This window comes from Dermacentor variabilis, chromosome 4 (genome assembly GCF_050947875.1).
Source record: "Dermacentor variabilis isolate Ectoservices chromosome 4, ASM5094787v1, whole genome shotgun sequence".
Lineage (NCBI taxonomy): Eukaryota > Metazoa > Arthropoda > Arachnida > Ixodida > Ixodidae > Dermacentor > Dermacentor variabilis.
Window position 1 is genome coordinate 76847616 of NC_134571.1, and position 25091 is coordinate 76872706.

Consider the following 25091-nt stretch of genomic DNA (forward strand, 5'->3'; position numbering starts at 1 on the left):
TTGTTTTCCACATGCTATGCATGCTTAATACGGGGGTGTGCCCTATGACATGTTCACTCAGCCACGAATTCGATGCTTGAAAGCGGTACAAAAGCGCCTCTAGTGAATGCGGTGTTGCCTTAGAAACGAGCCGTAGAAAGTTATACTGCGGTGTATATCGGTAATTATGAACCTGTAACTTACAGAAGTCGCAGTTACACGAGTAGCGAAGTGTATTTCCGCTACATTTCTTCTGCGCTTTCCGCACACACAGAGCCATCTTGCGGCAAACACAGAAGACCCCCTCCTCTGAATGTACGGCGCTGCCCCGACAGGTGGCGCGCCACGCGTGCATTGGGGTTGTGCGGGGACCGGTGCGAGGCGCGTCGCCGCCCGGACTCCCTCTCCCCTGACGACGGTTCGCCTTGCTCCCTCACGGGTTGCAGAATCAAGCGTCCTTCCTTTCTTTAGATCACTATCTGTCTCTCTGCCCGTGCCGATCACGACGTTTGGCTGGCGTGCATCGTTTCCCCCTCCGAGACACCGAGTTCTTTGGTTCGTTCCGCTTGCTAAGGCGCACGTTTCGTTGCCGCGCCGAACGCTGCGTTGCTCGACGCTCACCGCGTCCGATGCGGGGCGCCTCGTAAGTGATTGCTGCGCCGTAGCCCATTGTCTTACACCCCTTCGCGGGTCGACGGGAACGCTGGAACGCTGTCGCGTTCCACTCTTGAAAGCGAAGCTTAAGCGCCTTCCAATTTTTTAACAACATAATCGGCAATTTTCTTTAGGAACTCGAGAAAACGCAACCCTAAAGGTCAATCTAGGAGTCTATGTTATTTTGCTTTAAACATGTTATGAAGTTGTCAGATGTTTACAAATACATTGTAAACAACGAAAAACATTTAGTTCACGGCGCATGTCTATTAATGTACTTTTATGAAGGGCAGCGTGCAAAAGTACATACACAAGAAGATGCAGCCACATTTATGTATAAGACGTTTGTCATTTCTCTCTTTCTCGTCTACGTCTTTTTCGCGCAGTTTTTCGTTAAGATGGTCTCACCTGCACCTGTTTCTCATAACTTTTGGTACCTATTCGTGCCCGGTGTTACGTAGTCGCAATTCCATTGTGCTTATGCATGGAAGCACTGTATGTGTGTTGTTCGGTGTTGTTCCTCTAACATTTAAATATTTAAACAAACGAGTTCTTCAGAAACAAACAGGCTGGACTTAGGTTCGTGAAAAGTTTTTTAGACGCTTGATAAAAACTTGAGGTACCAAATTTCGAGGGTAATTGAAACTGGCAACTGACTCCAACAAGGTAAACAGGATGGCTTTAAGATTATAAACATAAATGCGCGGAGCATAATAAACAAAACCGATGCATTAGAAGTTGTAGTCTTGGAACATGAACCTGACGTTATTGTCATAACGGAGACATGGTTACATAGCAATATCAAAGACGCCGAAGTCGTGCCAATTGGTTACAAAGCATTCAGAAGGGATCGAGGAGCAAGAGGTGGAGGAGTAGCCATACTGGTTAAGCAAAGCATATTGTGTACTACCCTTGAACAATCGGATAGTATCGAAGCTGTATGGATTAAAACTAAGCTTGCTGATCGAACAGTTTACATTGGAGGTGTATATAGGACGCCAAATACTTCACCTGATGGAATGAACAGCCTAAGGGAATTTATGGAAAGAAATTTTCGAGAAGGAGACAATATCATTCTTCTGGGCGACTTTAACTTACCGGGAATTAATTGGAGCTCATACTCGCCCGGGGAAGTAGACGTGGCTAGTTGCGAACAGCTTTTGGACTTGGCGATCTCTTATGATTTAGAGCAAATTGTAGGAGAACCCACCAGACTGTGTGGTACAACCTCATCTATTTTTGATCTTATTTTAGTGTCGCATGGGTTGGTAGGGCTTTTGACGGATTGCCACGTAGAGGACGGAATACCAGACCACAAGATTCCAATAGCTACTTTCAGTATGTCTTCATCCTCCTAACTGGGTAACCCAAAGAGTTTGGAATTTTCAATCCGCAGATGGTGTGAGTGTCTTAGACTATCTCGAAAGCTCCTTTGATGCATTTACCTACTCGTATCAATCGAGTTTGTGCATTGATGATTTGTGGAATTTCTTCTACAGTGTAGTAACTCATTGCATGGATAAATTTGTTCCTAAGAAGAATAAAAAATGCGGAAAGACAAATCCTTGGATGAACCGAAAAATCATTCAGGAAAAACGGAAAATTAAAAGAAAACGGAAAGCATGTTCTCAAAATAAGTATACAGATGACGAAAATTCAATTCGGAAAATGAGGCAAGAATTGAAGCGGCTAATTAAGGAGGCGAAAGACCAATTTTACAATGTAACATTGAAGAAGTTCCTCTCAGAAGCACCGGCTAAGTTTTGGTCATATGCAAATCCGCCCAATAAGCAGTGCTGTTCTAATCCAGAAATTAATGATACTGAAAGGGCTGATCAATTTAAACTTTTCTTTTCGTTGGTTTATGCAAAGGATGATGAAGCAGTGCCTAGTGTATGTGCATTCTCTGCCCGCCCTCCCATTTCGAATATTAAGATAACTGAGGAAGGTGTTCTAAACCTTTTGCTCAATATAAACACTAAAAAGAGCCCTGGACCAGACGATATTCCTAATGAATACTTAGTGAGGTATGCTGAATGGGTGTCTAAGTTCCTTACAAAAATATTTAATTCCTCTGTATTGAATGGGTCTTTCCCTAGCGCATGGAAACTAGCAAGAATAATACCAGTTCATAAAACTGGGAACACTTCAGACATTAGCAATTACCGGCCACTTTCCCTCACTAGTACATGCTCTAAACTTCTGGAACATATCTTATCGAAACACTTGTCACAATAACTTGAAATCTATAACTTGTTATCCTCTGTGCAGCATGGATTCCGTAAAGGACTATCTACGATCACTCAATTAGTTGAATTGGTTCATGACACTTCACAAACGATAAATTCCCGTGGACAGATGGACCTCATTTATTTGGATTTTGCCAAGGCATTCGATAAAGTTTCCCACTCCAAACTTTTGTTCAAAATTAATACTGTGTTTAAGAATCCTAACCTCACAAAGTGGTTTACATCGTACTTACATTGCCGTCAGCAGTACGTTCAAATAAACGCGCATAGGTCCAGTCTTCAACCGGTGTTATCTGGAGTACTTCAGGGAAGTGTCCTATGACCTCTTCTATTTCTTATTTTCAATAATGACTTGACACACCACGTTTCTTTTCCAATAAGACTATTCGCTGACGACTGTGTTGTTTATAATAATATAGAATCTTCCAGTGACCAAATTAAATTGCAATGCAACCTTGATAACATTATGAAATGGTGTTCTGACTGGCAAATGGTTATAATTCTAACTAAATCAGTAAGCATGTCTATTACAAGAAAAAAGAAGATCCTGCAATTTCCTTATAATATACATGGCCACTAGCTTAAAGAGATAGAGGAGCACAAATATTTGGGTTTATTATTTAGAAGTGACTTAAGCTGGAATAGGCATGTGGAGGAAGTAAGTAAGAAGGCGAATAATGCGCTTTGGAGCCTCAGACGAAATTTACACACAGCAACCTCTGAAGTTAAAAACTTGGCCTATAGAACACTGGTCAGACCAATCACTGAGTACGCGAAAATTGTCTGGGATCCTTACACAGAGAAAAACCGTAAGAAACTGGAAAGGATTAAGAGGTTAGCTTCTCGATTCATCTTCAACAAATATGGTCGACTTCACTCCCCTTCAAAACTATGTCAGCTTGCAAATATTCCCAATTTAGAATTAAGGACTAAGTATGATAGGCTGAAGTTCCTGTTCCTTATTATTCATAATGAAATAAAAATTAATAGGACGAACTATCTTGAAATTTCTAATAACGAATCTTCTAGACATTGCCACAGCATATATATTCCCCCTCCGGTAACCCATAATGACACATAAAAGAGTGGAACATGCTTCCCGATCTCGTAGTTCAGTCTACCTCTTTAAATAGTTTTCTGAGTAATTTGCATGCCATTATTTTTTTCGAGAGTGCGGTGCGTTAATGATCTGACTTTCTGAATCATCTTACTTTATGATTTTGTTAGTATCTGTGTATGTTGTTCTTATTTTACATGCCTCAAGGTACATTGACTGGTTTTTTCTGCTTGCCCTATTACAATGTATATGCAATGCAATTTGTTTTTTGTACGTTGTATTCAGATGTATTGTACGCCCTACCTGAATCAAATGTGTTGGCATTGCTTGTTTTATTATTTTTCTCCACTCCTGTAATGGCCCTATGGAAAGGGTTGACAGTATCAATAATGAAGAAAGACACTATACAGAACCTTTGACAAGCTGAGCGGCAGTTTATCCCGAAGGACGAACCATTGACAGCAACAGTGAGATTCACCCCCGCATTCTAAAGCCTTGTTCAACTGAACCCTCCACCTCGACATAAAAAAAAAAAAGTACATGGCAGCGCTGACCCTCCACACAAGTAGTCACTGCGCTTCATCGACTTTCCACAGCAATTCTTGCTTGAGATGCATAGTGTTTTTTTTTTCAGTCGAGGGGCGGCACTTTGCTCATCTAGGTGGAATGAAGGAATAAAGTTGAGTCGAGGATCGTTTGAGAAAACGCGAGTAGCTATACGGCGGGTGCGACATGTCGGCGCGAGACGCAAAGGCAACCGCTGCTGGGGCAAAAGGAACAGCGCCCTGGTAGCTACGAGGCGTCTCACGACGTTGGTATGATGGGGAGCACCGCTGTAGAGGCGTTGCAGACGCCGCATTTCGTTGGTGCACAAGATGAGACCCACGGGAACCCGCCAGCGTTACTTAGCGCCCCGTGTAATCTCGGGCAGCCTCGGCGTTTCATCCTCAGACCAGAGCATGCGCACAGCAGCTTAGCAAAGCAACTTTGGCGTGCCTATAGTGCGCGCGTGAACAACACTCGTGCAAGCAATGGAAGGCAAAACGATGTCCCTACTCCGCCACCGAGGCGATTGAGCGTAGCGTTGACGGCGCGTCTACTGCGGTTGCCCGTTTTTGCAGCCAAACGCAGTCGGCGTCTCCGATGACCTAACCATCGCCTACTGGCGCTAACCTAACATTCCGCGAGAGAGACCTGCATTCGTTGTCTGCAGGACAACAAAACAACCGCAGAGGCATGAATCTGCCTTGAGCCTCCGTATAGTTCCAATCGCAATAAAAAAAATGGGTCCAGAATCGAACCTACTACCTTTATACCTATCTCATAGGCTTTTATTTTACCAGATTAACTATAGCATTCGGCAATGCGAGGGCGAGTTAACCAACAACTTGAAACAGGGTAACGTTGATTCTTTCGCACGCCTTCGCGCTACAATGGGGTGCCTCGCAGATTTTCATTTTTCTTTCGCAACGTTTGTTCGTTAGTCATTATTTACTATAGCCGTGCCTCTTTGTGGACCAAATCTCACGCCCCTTTAGCGCTTAGTGTGCGGTGAGCGCGGCAACTGATGCCTCCTATAACGGGCTTGTCAAACGTTTCTCGCGCTTGCAACACCTACAAGGGGTGTACGGTAGCGCGACTAAGAGACGGGACAAAAGAAGACACACAGGGACACACGCAACTGTGTGTGTCCCCGTGTGTCTTCTTCTGTCCCGTCTCTTAATCGCTCTACCGTGCACCACTTGAAGATACATTACCAACAGGCCCATATTGCAACCCTCGTGCAACACCCGCACAGGGGACGCCCGGCTGCCGCAGAGCAAGCGCCAGAGCGTGTTCCGGAACGGCACGCTCTCTGTTCATCGGGTGGAGAGAAGCGGAGACGAAGGTGGCTACCGGTGTGTGGCCACGGGCCCCGCGGGGAAGACTGCCTCGAGGGATCTCTACGTCAGCGTCATGGGTGAGTGCCCCCCGACCACAGCGACTCGCCGAGTTGCACCAACGCCAGCGACGCGTTATTATTACCGTTCGTGTAAACATGTACAAACAACTACACGGACAGAAAAAGAAGCGGTCTAGCATTTGTCTCCTGAAAGCGGCACCGCGCCCACTGCAGCTTGAAGAGGAGAGAAAAAAATAAAGAAAGGGAAAGAGGCAAACGAGAAATAAAGAGGAGGAAAAGAAAGAGGGAGTGGACGTGGACGTAAATAAAGAGGCCCTCAAGTTAACAACATTAACTGAACTTGTTAGCCCAAAAGAATTAATATATTTCTTAATACCAAAGATACGTCGCGAATTTTTGGACGAGAAAGTGATAACTAGGAAGTTCGATTTTCGTTTTCCACGCTACTACACTCTCCGCTACTCCAGAGTAACTTTTTTAGCGGGAAATAAATATGTGGATTGCCATAAATTACCTTTTTACCATTATAAACTGAGTGAATATTTTTCTCGTCAGCTCTTTAGGTCGAATGCGAACATAATATGCTCTAGATTGAATCATCAGCACGAGAACTAGGCTGGCTCACAGCCGACAAGCCGTAGATGCAGCGAGATGCTAATACGCTCCTTGTCTCCTTTTGATATCGATGCGTGTGCATTATCTTTTCCCGGGGACCATTTTTAACTGAGTAACCACTGCTACAATCACAGTTACCGTTTGGAGCTCGCACCTGCATGTGTCGGAATTTTTCAAAGGCTGTCGCAGATTGTTTAGCGAAAGATTATTTCACAGTCAGACTGCGTTTGCGAAGCGATTGGCGGTACATTCTGGAGCACACGCGATCACTAGTGATTAAGCTGGAATATATACGATGATTCATGCATAGATAGCCGACGACATTGACTTATCGATCGCGTTTAGACCATCGACGACTGTGCTCGCCGCTCTCGTTGTGTTTTGTGGGTTGTTTTGCTTTGCCAGAGTACAAGTTTACCCGATAAAGAGATAAATCCCTAAATAGCAATTTGACAGTTATGTTCTTCGCCGTCACTGCAACGCGACAGTATGGCTGTTCACATATACGCGTTACGTGGACACCCTGGTGACGACCATGACCACTGAAAAGCAGCCATCGCAATTTTTATGGTTTAGTTGAACATGTTTTACGGGCGGGTGACCATCAGGCAGTTCTCTGGAGTGCTGGAGAGGCCACGGCAAATAGAAGGTGAAAGTGCTGTCACGAGGGTAACTCGAGGAGATCATGCTAGGCAAATTTCTCCTCAGAAACGTGCAGACTGTTTCAGAAAATGCCTTCGAAATTCTTGTGGAACAGGGGATATGCAATAACGAAGCGATTTCCTTGGAATTACTTTTGCCCAACCGGCATACAATTAGAAATGGCCTGAGGTAGTAATTAGATGAGTAATCGTAAAAATTAGGCTAATTAACATATAAAGCGGGAGAGTCGGACTATTTGTGCTTATGAATTAACCTGGCTTGACCGCTACTTCATAAGCACGCTCGATTTCCTCATGCACGCCTCGCGAGGAGGCCTGAACAGTCACCTCACCCGTGAGGGTCACCCAAGAGCGTGACGGTCGCGTTCTTCAGCTGTTCAGTTTCGATTTTATGTGTGAAATACTTCGCAATTCACCACTCTGCAGCAACACAATGCATCAAGCGCTTGAATCTCACCATTAAACGTAGTTTAATTTTCATAATTATTTGTCTAACAATTTGATATAGTCATTTTAAAATGTATGTCACTCCAATAAAATCACTCACGGCGAAAAAAATTGCCTAACTATTAGATCTTCGCTATTTACCTTACAATAAGAACAACCGGGTCACTTTTATTTCTGCCTTTGGCACGTAAAACCCCAGAATTCTTTTTCTTCTTTCTTGCAGTGGAAAGCCCACTCATACGGGGAAAACGATCAAATGTTATTGGAATAAGAGGTTAATTCGTATACTAATTAAATATTAGTAACGGCTTTTCTGAACTTTCCACAACCAAAACCTCACTCCAGCTTATCAATATAATACTAAAGGTTATGCGTTAAGTTTCCCGCGCCTACGGCCCTTGTGAGCGTCTCTAACTGAAACGCCTTTTGTGTGTCTGTCTCTTTGTGTGGTTTCTTTCTTTAACCCCTTCTTCTCTATCCTCTTTCTAGCTTCTATCTCCCAACCCCAGTGTAGGGTAGCAAAGCGGAGACTGATATCTGATTAACCTCCCTGCCTTTCATCTTCATCTCTCTCTTTCCCGCACTTAAATCAGAGTTTTGAGGTAAGAAACTCGGCGAAGCACGACAGCCGACTAAACAGCGGCTGACATCGAATCAATGCAATGTCTTCTGGGGCACATTAGCGCGCCATGTGGTGTCTTAAGAGTGCAGTCTTCGGGGGAGATCGGCCCACATTTTTATACTACGCTATCTGCGGGATCGGCCCATATTTTTTCGTTGAGTAAATCCGTACTCCCGGTTACGGATTCAAGCACGCCCAGTTTGAATGAGCACATCTGGGCCTTACTTCGGCCTTTTAGCGCTAAATACGCATTATTACTATTCCGCACATAACTATACAATTTAACTCACTGCATCTTTTTCGTTCCGCGCTCCATATAGACGCCTTTTTCTTTGTGCTACCTGCCCTAGAAGGCTTCAAATAGTGTAATAACTGACGTAGTTTAAGTGCTTCGGAAGAAACAGAAAAAAAAACTAGACATTAAAAGAGATCTGGGAGGTATTCTGTAAGAGTCCACCTAATGGACTTGTCCATTTCGTCTTCTGCTGCTGAAGTGCTGATTGGCTGGGCTGGGCTGCGCGTCCGCAGCATTTAGGTGCCACAGCCAATCAGCACTACAGCAGCAGACGAAATGGACATGTCCACTATGTGGACTGTTACAGAATACTTCCCCAAGACAGGAACTTCTGCCATAAGTTCTTATCGTCTAATTTACCAGATGAAAGTGGCCAGAAACCTAGGTCCCACGAACCCCAAATCAATCTGAAGTCGCCAAAGAAGACGTTGTCTACAAAAATGATACGTTGGGCTTGGTGCGGTCGAGTTACTGCGAACGCATCCCGCAAAGCATCGTGTCTATCCCGTCGGCTTGCTTAGTGAATGTTACTCGGCGAAAGCTTTTGCGCATACAACAGGTTGCTGTACTTATCTTAAGTGAAAACACCAAGAGGGCCGCTTCCAACGTAGGTTATTCTCATGTGCATCTGAAATCTATGTACGATCGTTTTTATTTGATTGCGCTTTAAACTGTAAAGAAAGAATAATAACGCTGCCGAAGCGCGCTTAGTTCGTGCTACGTCGTCTGCTGTAAGAAATTAATCTCTTGGCAGTGCAGCGCCGTGGAAGTGCCACTAGCAGACAAGCAGTCTTTGTCCGTGATAAATGAACTTCCAAAAAGTTCGCTTATGACGAAATTCCTTTCTTTCATAAACCTTTTTCCTCTCTTTCTTTTTATTTATTTGCTGCGCTCTTCCTGTTTACAAATCTGTGCCTCTACTTACCATATTTTCCAGTAGGAACTAACGTCAAGGTATATTCTCCAGAGTTCTTCCCCTCTTTTTTTGCATCTTATTTAGAAGAAATGCCACTGACTCTAAGAGCTTCCGTTTGGTCGTTTTCTTTTTTTAACTACTGCATTGGTATTTCCGGTCCTGTCGGCATGTTGGCTGAGTAACTGTAGTATAGCACATATGACAGCACTCAAGTATGGTGTTTTCGAACTCCTCCTTCTTGCATGAACTAAGAACTTCAAAGAACATCCTTTCTGCACAGGTAGCCAAATATTTTTGGCTGCTGAAGTTTTTGCAATGTATGTTTAAAAGGTTGAGTAATTTATGAGGTCGTTAGCCTTTCTATGTGTACAACGAGGCGGACGTCGTCGTTCGATTTCTCCTAATCGTTCTGTTTGTCTATTAAAATAAGGGCCTCACAAAAGGATGTGGCACAAGCAGCAAATATTTCAGCGTATACAAGAGAGAGGGAGAGAGAGAGAGAGAGAGAGAGAGAGAGAGAGAGAGAGAGAGAGAGAGAGAGAGAGAGAGAGAGAGAGAGAGAGAGAGAGAGAGAGAGAGAGAAGTCATAAGAGAATAAACAGGCAGAGCTCGGTCGCCTACCCTGCACTGGAGTATAGGGACTGAAAGATGAGAAGGAAGAGAGAAGTGGACACTTTTCACGTACACACGCGCAATGGAATGACAACCAAGGGCAATTTGGCATACTTTTTCGCAAAGCATAGCCAGAAACTTAGTACCTGTGGATGTGACTTGCTAGGTCGATTCTTATCAGGCCAAACGCTTCCTACACCTAGAAGTCTGTCACCGCTGAGCACGTTAGCATGCAAACTGCATGATATCCAGGTGCACTTATGAATCTAAGTGGCAGTTTGTACCCGCTTTCTGTATTTTATGGGCGATGATATGTATAGCACCTATCTACAACGGAACGACCACCCAAACATGAATGAAGTTTGCACGGTGACACATGACTTATTGCCTACCTCACTGAAACGTTCCATCTGCCCTCCAATATTTCAACATTTTTTGCCATAATATACTTATGGAAATGATATGGAATTCGTATACATTCCGAAACAATTATGCTGATAACGTGCGAAATATGTACAGTCATAGGAATGGCATGCCACACGCTTAATCATTTATATAGATTGAAGAGAACGCGTAATAACGGCCTTGAAAGTTCACGCTCGCGGCAACATTCTCACTGCCAAGAAGAAAAAAATAAAGAAATTGTTTGGTGAATGCGATCGTGTCGCAGTGGCGCACATTCCTGAATGACGCTTCCGAATTTCCTCGAGACAGCCTTTTCTTGCAATTCTCCGAGTGTTTCAACTCTCTTTGATTCCGGCATTCCTTACTTTCTTCCTTTCTCCACCGTCGCATGTTTTGTCATTCGAGCGGCGCGACGCCTTATAAAAGCACAAGGGGAAACAATCATCTGCATATACGACAGGCATAGCGATCTCGATTAAAAAACAGAGGACTTAATTACCGCGATGGCGCTTCGAAGAACAATGCCGTGCCCACGCGTCTCGTCGGATAGTATTCCTCCTCCCTGGGTCGAACTCCCTTTCCCTCACTGCGCACCCGACAAAGCAGCCGCCGTGTTGCTCCCAGCCGTATAGGGAGGCTCGGCTGATGCGGGCGGCAAAGGCAATTTTCAGTCGGACGCAGGCGCGCAGACGAATGGGGGGTGGCGGTGGTCTGCGGGGCATTTCAAATATTTACGGCGCCGCGCGCAGAAGACGAGAAGCGACGCGCGGATGCCAAGCCAGCCGCCCACCCCCGAAAAAACCACCGAGGCCGCCCGCCGCCGCTCGAGTAATCAAAAACATTCGTGGTGCCGGCTGCGGGAGAAGTGTCCGGAAACGGGAACAGGAAACAGCAAGAACGGAAGACAAAGTATACGAGGCAGGCCAAACTTTATATACTCCCCCCCCCCCCCCCCCCCCCTCGTTTTTCCTTTTCTGGTAACCAAGCTTCCTTGCCTCGTTTTGTAATCGCTTTCATCGCTCTGCATTCAACTACGCATGCGCAACGACGAATGGCGGCCACCGCGGGCTGTGTGAAGATAATGGAACGAACGTGGCAGCGGTATAATGCGCAGAATCAGCAATTTTTTATTTTTTTTTGCATAGATGTATATAAAGAAATGGCTTTTTCTTGTTCTTCTTCGAGAGTGACTGCCTGCTCTTCGAGATAGCCGGGGTGTAATTTATGCATTCTCTCTCTCTCTCTTTCTCTCTCTTTGGTGCGAGAAAGAAGCGGAACAAGAGAGGAAAAAAACTCGGGAAACTCTCTTCCGCGTCCGGGCATGCGGCCCACGACGAACTGTCGCGCCCGGGGCAAACAGTGCGCCCGGCGTAAGATGCGGGCTGTGGACGACGCGGCGGAAAACTTTGAAAGATGGCCTCGCGGACGACAGCAAGTCGGCTGCGTTATACTTTAGGATGCGTCGCTGCGGAGCAAGTGAGGGAGGCAGAGTCGAGGCCTGGTTTCGTTTTGTTTTGCGTTTATCACCTCCCTTTCCCGCTTCGCTTTTGTTCGTTTCGAAGTGTCCGATAGCAAGGCGAAAGTGGCGCCCCAGCGAGCACACATTGACAGGAAGTCGATTGAACGTTTACCAAAAGAATTTTCGATACGAATTGTCGCTGAGGCGCATTGATATACAAACGTCCGCGCTGCTCTCTATATATCGAACGCTCTATCAGCGTGCTGCAGAGCTATCAAGGAGCATTATGCCAGCAGCCAGTCAGTTCTAGATATCGGCCACAGAACTCGATGACTTATTGCGTGCGCTTTTAAAAAAATTGGGAATGAACATAACATAAAACCAAATTTTCAATCAAGGAAACATTGTACAAAAGTATAAAGTTTGTTTTCAGACATCACTGCAGCATTTCAATGCGAATCGGGATGGGCGCACCTTACCCAGTTTGTATAGGTATCTATCTGAGAAAAAAATATGGGCCCATCTCGAAGACAGCGCAGCGTCTCAAAGACCTAGCTGTCACGAGGTAAGAATGCGAGAACTTGTCACGTGATTCATGGGTCAGTGCTTTCAGATCGCGACTTTAGCGTGAGATAAGCTTGCGTGTAGTCGCGGCAGCTGCGTGATTCAACCGTCATAAACCTGTCCACCGCACAGCGCTATAGTAACGCTCTTATCCCGTGGCAAAAATGTGTTTCGTGCGGTGCACGTGCTTTCCACAGGCGTCTCCGTGAGTCACAAGTCGGCCCCCTTTCAATGCATGCCATCGCGCAGTTTAAAATAAACACAAGGGTGTCCGGCAACGAAAAAGGCCCAGAAATGGGTCTGAAACAAGCTTCATATATAGGCTCTCTGCTTAAGGCCTGTCCGTTTCTCGGCGCTCTTGCGTTGTTAGTCTCCACGACAGTTCCCTGTGTAATAATAAGCTTATATATTGAGTTGCCTTGCAGTATTTCCTTTTAAAAAGTCGATGACAGCTATATATAGTAATTAGCTACACAGCTGACTCAAGCACACTGCACGGAACTGCACTTTGACGCCCCGAGCGAGGCTGCGCATATCGGCCTGTATATTTTATACATGCATCACGCGTAATGCAAGCTACTTTCGGCGCATCTTCTTTCTTCGCGAATCTGTCACTTCCCCCACTAATGAGCAATCAGTAGAGCCCAGAGTTATGAATATGTTACGGGGATGGGCAACCGACAGGAAGAAGCGAAAACGCACAAAGAAATCGAGCAAGGATCGAGCGGCACAGACGCGCCCGCCTCGTTCCTTTCAGGAGGCCTCGGCTGGTTAGGCTGGGCGACCGGCACCCGCCGTCACAGCGCAGCCGGGTGCACAGAACGCCTCCACAGCCGCTGGCCGCCGCCGCGCTTATCTCTTCTAAAATGGTTCCCTCCCTTTCTGCGGCGCCCTCTTTGGTCGGCAAGCTAATGCAAGTGCTCGTCGAGAGACGGCACGTGTTATAGCAGGCCTGCCGGAGCTACACGCGTGGGCCTCGGCTGCCTAATGACGTCTCCTGCGCAGAAAGTCGCGTAACGAAAGAGAGAGCCACTGTCTGCAGGGAGAAGACGCGACGAATGCTTTGTGCCTATAAGCCACGGATAATTGTTTTCAGAAAAAAGAAAAGAAAAAAATGCCGAGCGTATACACTCGGGGTAATGCTGGCACTTGGAGAACGGGGGGCAACGTGTGGGAGCATCGGGAACATCCGGTGCCGACGCGACGGGCAGGTGCGCCGTTCGCGCTCGCTTCATTTCATTTCTCCCATTTGCATGTTTCGTATACCGAAGTCCTGGCGTCACTGCCGTTGAACAAGCGTGATCTGTCAGTCTGTCTATGCACCAGTCTTTTTTTTTTAATTTTTTACATCATACCTTATCCCACGGTTCAGGAAGCCAAGTCACCGTAGTGCTCCTTAGACGGCAGTCAAACGTAAGCGCGCACACCGCTGAGCCTTCGTCCCCAGCTGAGCGTGCCTTGCGGCGCACAACACACAAGATTTTTACTAAACATTACTGAAACGACCCGCGACAAATCGTATTTTAAAGTGAATAGCTTTCGTAGGGTTTTCCCTTAGTTCTCGTGGTTGATGGTCAATGGTTGGCGGTCGCGGACTCTCATTGCTGATACACGAAGCGCGCGCGCTCTTATACGCAACCGAGTGACGGGGCGCCCATTCGCCGACAGCTGTAAATATTTGAAATTAAATTACCTTCCATTTCAACGCAGTTCTCTCAAACTTATCAGGTGCAAGCGAGTAGCCCGGCTTCTCGGTACGAGCTGCAGCAGCTCTGTTGTGCGAGAGCTTCGGTGCGTCCGAAGGTTTAGATGCTCTGGGGGAGCGTTCGGGAAGGATTTCCCTCCCCTTCTCCAGCCGCCCTTTTCTGTTCGGATTTCTGTTCTCTACAGAATTACACGATGTACGAAACAATAAACGCCAAGTAATTAGCCTCACCGCGGTCAATGTGCGCCTTCAGGTGCGTCAGTCTTTTAATAAAGCGAATAGTTCTCTAAAAAGCCGTCTGGCTATTCGGTTAGATTTACAATCAGCGTCGATGATTTCTGCGCATTATTTTTAGCGTATACTAGAAACAAATAAGTCGCGTGATTTGAAACAAACTAAAAAAAATATGGTGTCATCTTCGTCGGTCCCGTCGCGCCGTTGCTACTTGGTCCGTTATTTAATACGAGGTCACATGGTTTAATTAACTTGTCGGAGCAATCTCATTTCGGTGGGAGCGGAATGGGAAAAAAAATACTCGCTTATCTAGCTTTAGATGCATTTGAAGTAACCCAAGGCAGCACAAATTAATAAGGAGTCCCCCACTCTACGTCCTTCATAGATCGCGTGTTGCTTTGGGGGCCTTAAAAACACTAAATCAATCCGTCAGACATGTTACCATTCCACTCGCGGATACAGGGGCTATACGTATAACTGTCGCGATGGGATACTTTAGTTCGTCATTGCGATGCTCACGGATTTGTGTCGTGTTCCAGGGTAATCCCTCGAACACAGATAACAGCTTCTCTTGATGATGATAATGATAGTGATGGTGGTGGTGGTGGTGGTGACAACGTGGCGGCGATGCACTGTTTTATTCTGTCCACAGTGGCTCCCGTGGTGGGTCCGTTCTCGTTTCCCGCCAACTTGAAGGAAGGCATGCGCGCCATCGTCACCTGCTCGGTGCTGGAAGGGGACAGCCCCGTCCGCATCCGGTGGCTGCGGGACGGAGCGCCCCTCGCACCCGACGGCAGAGACGTCAAGGTCGAATCCAGCAACGAGTTCTCCTCCACGCTCTTTATCAAAGAGGTCAGCCTACGTCGCACAGTGCGACGACCACAGTTAGAGCTGCTTCGACGGGAGCTCCTATATACGAGGTGTCCCAGCCCCCATCATTCACTGAGATGTTAAAAAAGGAAACGCACACATTTCCCACTGAGACTATTTGATGGCGCTGATATTCCGCACGCACTGTAGTGTTACGGTATCAGATTTCATTAGCCTAAAGGGAGCCCATACGTTTCTCTAGTGCGCACGGGTGCGCAGTCAGTGGCGTAGCCAGGGGGTGACATCGCGCAGGTGTCTCGCTCCACCCTCCCCATCCTCCGCAATTTCTATGTTAGTGTGCAGTTTGCCCAGACTCCCCTCCTCCCTGCTCAACCACCCCGTCACCAGTCAAGTGCATGGCCCCCTCCCGCCTCCCCTATTCCGAAAAAAAATTTCTGCCTACGCCACTGTGCGCCATCACATGGTTTATTTCATATTTCGCGGGTTTTCGCTATGTGCAGAAAAAAGGTAAACACACAATGTGTACTTTGCTGGAAACGCCTCACTTTGACGTTTCTTAAGATACCCTATAAACGCCCAATCGACAGAACAACTATTAAAAAGTTATACAATTACTTTTGACTGAACAATATAATGTCAGGGACTAAGAGATTGCTGGCGATTTCTTACCAAGATACTAAACATATGCACTTGCTCATATTCGCATACAATAATCCGTGTTCTTTTCAAACTTAGTGCGTGATAGCTGGGACACCCTATAAGCGTAGATACGTACTTTCAGACGGAGAAATCGTTTTGCTTAGCATTCGCTGCACCGAATTTGATTAAGCTCCTTCGATATTAGGAAAACTAGAACTTGCGGCTGTTGTAAATAGCTATTTAGGCTACCAATTGGTCTACAAAAATTGCTGAATTGTAAAAGAAATATATTTATATTAATAAGCACTAAGTTTACAATTCTCTAGCTCAGCAATAAAAAGCGATATCGCATTTGTGTGAACTGCATCTATGAAAGCAGCTGAAGCAGGCAAAGTTGATAAACTATGCGCCTCTTTGTAACACATAACTAATTTCTGATTAACAATTTAGCGGAACCGCCGTGAACAGTATCGCGGTTTAACGTAAGCTGTGAACTAATGCATTATACAAATGCTCTAACAAATGTATATTAATTGTGATATCCATTTCGTTGAAGATTGATGAGGTGTAGGAATTGTGCTTGTATATTTATTTCTTTAAATTAAAGTGAGTATTCGGTGCCTAGCGGTGGCCATGCCTAGTAGCGTGTGAGCTAAGTGCATAAACACCTGGAGCTTGTGGCGGAATTCACGGACTTAGTTTCCAGTATTCGTGGTGAGCGCTGTGCATGTCACAGAGTTCGTAGTCAGTACCACGCTTCAATTCCGTATTTACGCTTTGTTTCGCTTAGGTGAGCTACAACCATCGGGGTGAATACACGTGTGTGGCGTCCAACTCTGCGGCGTCTGCAAACTTCTCCTCCACGATGGTTGTGAACGGTGAGTACAGGCCATGCGCTTGGTTCTTAGAGGGGGAAGGGGCTACATTGTAGGAGTCCACCCGCCTAGTCGACTGTCCATTCCGGCCACCGCTGATCGGCTGCAGCTGTACCAACGCCCAGGAGGAGACTTGTTGATAGTGCCTGTCTCCTCTTCGCGGGTGCAGATCAAGCCGATCATCGACGGCTGCAACGGCCGAAATGGACAGCCGACTGCGCGGACCCTTGCAGAATCCCCGTCTCCCACTTCCTGTTCTCTACAGAGCTGGCGAAGCAGGCGATCTGTGACTGCTCTTGTCCTGTGGGAGAGCAAACTGGCCGAGGTGATAGCTGTTCGAGGTTGCGGGGCTAGCGCTTGTATAGGCTCGTATGCGGAAGTCCAAACGCCCTGTAACCCCTTTAACCACGGTAATTTAATAGGCTTGCCAATTCTCTCTTGTATTTATTTCGTTTTCTTTAATGCAAATTAACTTCCAGACCAAATGCGACATCGTCGTAATGTCACTTTCGTATTTTATGATGAGTCTACAATAAGAAAGTTGCCGCGTCGTTCACCTCATGAGTGGGAGAAACAACCGCGCGGTGAGGCACACTTAAAATGCGCACAAAGTCAGGGAAGCTTATGTGACAGTTCCGCTCAAAAAACGCTTCACACGTCGGCAGCTAAAATGTGCTCCCATAAGAGGAAAGGAAAGCGTGCCTTCCTAAGAGACATAGTCTCTGTTATGCGAAAAATTAGTTTTAATTATTGTGAATTAGTTGAAAAATATTAATGTATTTTCCTACAAAGACGTACTTTCTCACATCGGAAACTCTAGAGGCGATTATGATTATCATGATGATGATGAACCTCTTTTATAGCTCGTACCAACTAAGAGACCAAGAATCTGGCTGCAGGAGGTATGGTATGGTATGGTGAAACTTTAAAGAAGTCCTGCAGATCGTGAGTCTTCACGAAGCGGGCCTCTCCCACGTGGGAACCGGAAGGCCGAGCCTCTCGGCCGCATCATGGGCCTGCTGGACAGCCCAGAGTTTGTCAGCCAGAAGAGGGCTGCGGAGAACCGCCTCCCATCCGGCCGAGCCGTTAGCAGGAGGTAGCTGAAGAAAATTCTTATTTGAAAACGAGAAACGTGAAGTAAAGGAAGAAACCGAAGAAGATATTGAAATAACCAGACTGGCACGTGAACGAGCAGTCAGAGTAATTGAAGGGTGAATTTAAAAAAAAAAAGGTTACAATCACGGGATCTTACCTGCATTTTTCTCCGTTTTCTTTAGTTCGACAACCTAAAGTTGCTGCCACAGACTCCATGCGGACAAAGGCCACTAATCTGCATGCGCCAGCCTCTTCATCTTCTGTCGAACTCCGTAGAGGTGGTCTAGCTTGCTTCGCGCATGCAGGCATTGCACGTCTTTTCTTTTTATTATTTTTTCCCGCCTCTAGCACTCCCGACAGTCCTTGACAGTGACCACGTTACGAACGCGCTTGGGCCCAATTTTTATGTTGTTCTCATTCGCTTCGGGTCTTTCCTAACTCCTTTTGTTCCGACGAAAGTACATCGTCCGCGGCTTCTATGTATGTAAGCGGGGGCGGGAGAGAGACGAGAGAGAGAGAGAGAGAGAGAGAGAGTCCCGCGTACCTGAGTAAGCGAGTTACGGTCAAGTGGCGAAAACTCTTTCGTTATTCCCACCCATTCTTCGTCGTCGACAGATGTTGGAATTTTCATCTCCCCTTTCCCTCTGTCTTTGCTGCTCTTTCCCTGCTCCATCCCTTGGTAACTGTCTAGATCGTTGCTCCCTTGCGCTTCCCCTGTCGCGCTGCTTAGCATGTGGCGCAGCGACAGCAGGGCTACGCTATACTCAGCGTGCGACGAGATTACCTCGTCGTCGTCAAGCCACGACGCTCGCACCAACGTGTGCCGCAGCCGAGTGCGTGCTGTCGACTATATACCGGCGCTTTTCGAGGGTAGAGGGAAAAGGAAGGGTGGTGGCGCAAGGCTATAACTTCGTTTTCTCGTGATTAACGGAATTAGGAGGTTGTCGCCGTACAGGCCCTTCTGCTTTCTGACGTCGCCCGGCTATGTGCCTCACGCGTCGATGTTTTTGTTTATTTTCCCTGTCGCCAGTTCTTTAACGGTTTATTCGTTTTTCTCTTGATGTCTCCGCCTCCTGAAGCCTCGCTCATATATTTATTCCCACCTATATTTTTTTTTTGTTTCTCGGGAAATTAATCTTCGCGTTACTAGAAAGTTCTGGCGGGCCGGTTCAGCGCAGCAAGGCCTGCGTTCGGGCCAGCCTCGACAGCTTAACGAGCTGAGGGAACTCGTTAAAGTTGGAACTATTGAAAGCATTAAGAGGCTTACCGGTGTTCTGAAATATTTCTCTCAGAGTTCGCGATTCTAGAACACTTTGCCTCAGCATTTTCCAAGTGGTCTTGATTCTCGAGTTCTGTTTCTTTTTCTTTTTTGTCTTGCTATTCACGTTGTGCTTACAACTGCAGCGTGTGGTACTATGCTTGTAAGTAGCAAACTCTGTATATATAGTCTTCGTTCACTTGCAACGCTGTTCTCTGTTGCATATACCACGTCCTGTTTCAACTAGGAAAAGAATACATTTTTCAAGACGAAGTTGCGGAGATAAAAATGTCTCTTGAGTGGCCGCCCACACCGTTGAATATTTTATACAGGGCGTTCCAGTTATCGTGTACCCAGACCTAAAAGTATGCAAATACCACCCAACTGGACAAAAACAATGTAGTGTCGTTTGCCGTCGCTTGAAGATACTCAGATATATATATATTTTTCTGCTTTTCGCCTAATTACAAAACCAGTCTTAATTAATCAATCAACTTCTCAAATAATATAACTAGATGGAAAACCTCAACGAGAAAATTGTAGGGCAACACGAAAAACTCCTGACATAGCTTTCTTTTGGTATGGTATGGTATGGTATTCCTTATGCGATGGCGCACACCCACTGTGGGGGATTGTGCAATACGTGCTGCACGAAAGTGCTTCTTTTTTTTTTTTCCTGAGCCCGCGAATACACGCCAAGTGCCTCGAGCGGCCATTCGCGCGCCATTCTTTTTTGTTTTGTTTTGTTTTGCAGTGAGAAAAAAGAAGTGGCCCACAGGGGGCGACAGCAGCGCAAAACACCATCTAAAACGCAGGGTGAAGAAATGGTCAAATGGCCGCGCGAACGGAGGGGGAACTTGTTGCACACCGCTTGCATCCCCGGCGGCCCGAGGGCTGCCGGTCTTCGTCGTTATCTGCTCTTTGGTACAACGCACCGGTGGCACAAGAGATAGCCACCGGTGCAAGGCCGCGTCAAAGGTGACCTGGTCGTCACCTTGACGCAGCCTGTGAGGCAATCAAAAGAAAGAACGTTGCTCAACGATAATGAACTAGTAGCGCCCACCGACGCCGCTATGCTCGGACGCTAAAGGTCGGCGCTCTCTGTCCCTCTCGTCGAGATGGCACGCCGCCCTGCGCAGCTCCCATCTCGACGACCAACTCTGGGCGACCCAGCAGGCCTACGAAGCGGCGAAGAGGCAAGACCTCGACGTCCCATCGTGGGAGGCCTAGGCCCAGCCGACTGAACTGCTGGTCGTCATTAAAGTTTACTCTCTCTCTCTGTCGGCGCTGCGAAAGACAACAAAAGTCAAGCGGCACGTGCTCGTGGCTCAAGCAGGGCACGCGCTAGTCCGTTCTGAGAGCCTGCGAACGCTGATCCTCTGATTCTGGCGCTCCGTTGCAACCCCTCGGTTCCTCGACAAAAGCTGGAGAGGGCAGCTGTCACCGCCTTACGTTATTTATACAGAGAGTGGCATCACCGGCTTATACACAGGGAAGGGTGGCAACAACTGCAATATTTTGGCTGCTAGTGCTGGTTAAACATAAAGATTGCATGATGTTGCACGCTGCACAGGATGAAAGTAAACGTGATTGTATGAATCGCCGATAGTTGTGTAGGATTTGTGCAATGGGGCCGTGAAGGTGTTTACGGCTAGGGTTCCGTGCATTTTTCGTGTCCGTCAACAAATCTGTGTCAGCAAGAGCTATCGTCTTCAGCAATGACTCGTGTCACTGCTTGAGGCGTGTGCCGTGTCGGTCTCGACCGGCGGCAGCGGGGTGCCGGCGCGGCGCCGGTTTATTCATCGGCGGCGGCGCACGGTCATTTTTTGTTGGCGGCGGTGCGGGAACCGAAACCACAAATTTAAAAAAAAAAGCCGTTTCGCTGCATCCTTCTTTGCTAAACGGGTCGAAATTCTGGCCTTTTCATACCACGGTCTGAGAGGACCCAATGTAGAAGTGGGGAAAGTGAGATAAATAGAAAACGTTTTCTAAGTTTTCTGCTCTTCATCTGACATATTAAAAAAAAAATGGGGCACATATCTAAGAGCGTCTATGTTGAGTGTGTTTGTATATTCCTTCCTCCGCGAATATGCAGAGCCTTGCTGTTGCGTCGCAGTTGCAATATTTTTCCTGTTTTGCTGTGCCTCGGTTAATATGACATATTTTTGCACTGAGCAAAGAGTCGGTGAAGTCGTCTAGTATTGCTAAGCCGGCACCGACGCCCGTGACACTCTATAGATATGTTAACCGTGCCTCCACTTGTTCTGAATGAGATCGTGTTTATGCAGTATGCTTTAAGTAAAAAAAAAAAGAATAACAAACAAACGGACCTCTTCTATGACCATCGTTTGCTGGATTCAGCGCTTAAGCCGTCAACCAATCAGCAGATGTTATAATGCACCTTAGCAACTGGACTATAAGTGAAATCACTTGTTCTGAATATTAGTCACCTTTTGCTTATGTACCGTTTCTTATAACGTCCTTTCTCCCCGAATAAAAAAGAAACAAAATACTTTTTTTTGTGCAGTAGGTGAACTTTTTTTTTTCAGCTGAGACATGTTATGATGCGGTAGAAAACAAATTTGCTCAATTTGTTAACTCATCATCATCATCAGCTTGTATGAACGAAGTGCAGATTAGTAGAAATGCAGGCATTGCTTGGATGCAGAGTTATTTTCGAAAAAACAAAGTTCTTTTTCAACCTGCACGTCGAAACTGTTTTATGGTTCAGTGCAGCTATCGGTGTCAGCTGCATTCATTTCTTTATATGAAAGCTGCAGCGAAATAGCACCATGCAGTAGACATGTAAAGATATTTTCCTTACACGTAAAATTTCAGAAACACTCCTTCGAATGCAACGACGGCAATAATGCGAAAGCTTCCAACCGGCATCTTAAACAGATCGGAGCGAGAAATTTCTATCTTGTTACAAGTTGCACCTCTCGCGTTGATGCCGCTATAAGACATATCGCCGATTCTATCCGCCGCTACAGTGCCCACGACCCTAAAGCCGTGATTCCAACAATCCCCGGCCGTTGTTTCTTCTCGTTTCGCCATATTACGTCTTTGGAGGAGAAGTTTCGGAATTCCACGTTGCGGCTGACTTGCGACGACATGCATGAGCAGACGCGTGGAGAGCAGGGTTACTTTTGTATGCATTGTGTTGTTCATTGCTCCCCTGCTTGACATGATTCTATGCTTGAGACTGGGAAAAGAATTAAACAAGTCAACGCAAAATCTCAGACGAAGCTGGATTGACTTAAAATAGAAATCTTTATACCGATTTAAATGGCGCCTACAAGAAACATCGGCGGCAGCGGCGGCGCGCTGACGCCTCGGTGCGCACCTCTAATCCCCCTATTCAGTAATGCATCTTAACTTGAAGCCCACGCTTGACTTCATTTAAATGACGTCTGTCGTGAACGCACTCAAGAAAACGCAATCAGTGTCTTGGGCGCGTTCACACCAGGTGTCATAATAATAATAATTATAATATTTGGGGTTTTACGTGCCAAAACCACTTTCTGATTATGAGGCACGCCGTAGTGGAGGACTCCGGAAATTTTGACCACCTGGGGTTCTTTAACGTGCACCTAAATCTAAGCACACGGGTGTTTTCCAGGTGTCATCTATATCAAGTCAAACTGTTCGCGCGTTCGTCGTCTTCTTCCGCAGCTGGCTCCGTCGCCGCTCATCGTGCTAGCGTTCCCATACTGCCCCTCCCTCGGCGAAGGCGCTGATGGCACTTGCCCACTGCCAGTCGGTGCGGCGATTTCGGTCTCAAATTCTTTGTCTGAATACATCGCGATGTGAAAACTCGAATGCATTTAACGAAGGTATAACACGAATGAGCGCCAATGCGTAAAAATAAGTGTGTGCGTATCTTTCGTCACGATGACCACCGACCAAGACAATAAATGTGTTCGTACCTTTGTTCCAAATTCTGTGTCCCCTCTTTGTCGTGTGCTACACAGCTTCGCATGGTCAGCCACGTTCGCAGAGGGGAATGGCTCATAGCAATCGTTGTCATGCTTTCGTCATCAAGCAATCGTCATTACTCCATCGTTATCAATCCGTCGTCGTCATAACGTCGACGTCATGCCGCCGTCGTCATTGCATCGTCGTCACAAGATCTTCGTCTTTGTCATGTCATCATTACCATGCCGTCATGGTTGTTCCATCATTATTCTGTCGTCGTTCTTCCGGCGTCGCCATCCCATTGTCGTCTTGCCGTCCTAGTCACGCCGTCATCGTCATACCATCGTCATTCCTTCGTCGTCATGCATGTCGTTGGCGTGTTGAGTGCCACAAATTTACGTCGAGTAAGTAGCTTTCCGTTGAAAGCGCTTCTTTTTCGGTTGTATCTTGTGTACCTGCAAATTCTTTCTAAAGAAGTGCAGCGTTCCTGACAAATAACCATGAAAGCTTCGTCTAAACGAATTCCCGCAGCACATAAGAATCGCATATATGTTTACTTTGTCTCGACATGTTGCGCGCGTTGAGGCCAAGGAAGCATAGTTAATTTATGTTTACTGAGGAGCTGGCGGGCGGTAAAGTGGGTTTGTTTTCCTCAAGTGCTTACCACAAAATTTCAGCTGATTTGGCTCTTATCGTTCGATTCAATTATTAATTCTTTTACTTTAAGCAATGTATGGTAGGTTTTTCTTTACGGTTTGCAAATGCCGATGCTTATTAATTTAGATGTTGAAGCTCTGGCTCTAAATTTTTAAATGGTTGCATTCGAATCAAACTGTATTAGTAAATAAGCTGCAATTTTCAATGAGCATGTTGTTTCCCAAGAATGGCGAATAAAGAAGCAACTCGTGCAGGTTCTTCCAACCTTGCGGCATATAACAGAATAAGCGGACATACCTAACTTCATATGCACCGCATAAAGCAAACAGAAAAACAGTAAAATACAAGTTTTTAGCTCGAGTGTGAGTAATGACTTCCTATTAGCGCTTCGCAACGCAAATATCTTAAAATAATTATTACGGACAGACCACAGATGAACATTTATTTCTGACGAATTCACCAAAAAAGAAGGTCCCGAAAAGAAAGTTAACGATCCCCAGCAAACCTAGCAGCAACGCTTTACCTCTTCCGCTACAGTTGAATTTTCTTAACGATGATTATAGTAATTTCGATTCAAAACTGAATCATGGTAACCATAAGTGTAACACTATCCATTCACTCAACGCGGTAGCTCGGCGTCTATGACGTTCTATTGCTGTGTGTGAGGTCACGGGTTTTCATTGCTAACCACGGCGGCCGCAATGCGGGGAAGAACGCAATAAAAAAAAAAAAAAAACTCATGTGCTTTGAGTTAGATGCACTTCTTAACACAGGTGGTAGAAAGTTATGCAAAGTCCTCCACGAGACATTTCTCAGTTTACCGGGAGTATTTCATGATGTACCATCACAAGCAAAAGATAGAAGAACATCACAACCACAAAAATAGATTAATTTGCTCATTGCTCTGCTCTGTACGCTATTATCGGGACATACATTGCATTAGCCAAACACGCACGAGTGAAATTCGCACTCGGTTTCGATATAAGCTACGCAATAGAAAACTAAAAAAGGTGCTTCACAGCAACCGTGCTCTCCAACCTTCTGGGAATAAGAATTGTACAGGCTGTGGCAAAACTTCTTTTTTCTCGTTGTTTGCATTTTTTCGTTTTGGAGAAAGAGTAGCATAACGAACTATTCTCATTAAAATACCTCGTGTAATATTTTTCATGTGAGGGAAGTATCGTGTCGTAACTTTCTTTCACAGGTTCTTTAGTTGATATTAAGCAGGTTTGCCGAATTCATTTAACGCCGTTGGGAGACACACGGAATTTTCCTCCTTACTTCGCACGTTTTACGTACCTGTCTGCTTCGCTCCCATTTTTTTCTCTTGTTATCCTTGCAGTAATTAGGCATCATTTAAGAAGTGGACATTTGATAGATTACAATGCCTTAATTAAACCGACCGCTCGAACGACTGGCTCGAAATGAAAAAGAAAAAAA

At 46.0% G+C, this 25091-nt stretch overlaps 1 protein-coding gene across 2 annotated transcripts in view; it reads left to right on the plus strand.

Annotated features, from left to right (window-relative positions):
- LOC142579398 (cell adhesion molecule Dscam1-like) overlaps positions 1 to 25091 on the plus strand; it is a 377301-nt gene that overhangs the window by 296151 nt on the left and 56059 nt on the right. For both annotated transcript variants that reach the window (XM_075689534.1, XM_075689535.1), the window contains exons 9-11: positions 5738 to 5899; positions 15031 to 15230; positions 16639 to 16726. In XM_075689534.1, the coding sequence (XP_075545649.1) occupies positions 5738 to 5899; positions 15031 to 15230; positions 16639 to 16726 (450 nt within the window). The remainder of the gene's footprint in view (positions 1 to 5737; positions 5900 to 15030; positions 15231 to 16638; positions 16727 to 25091) is intronic.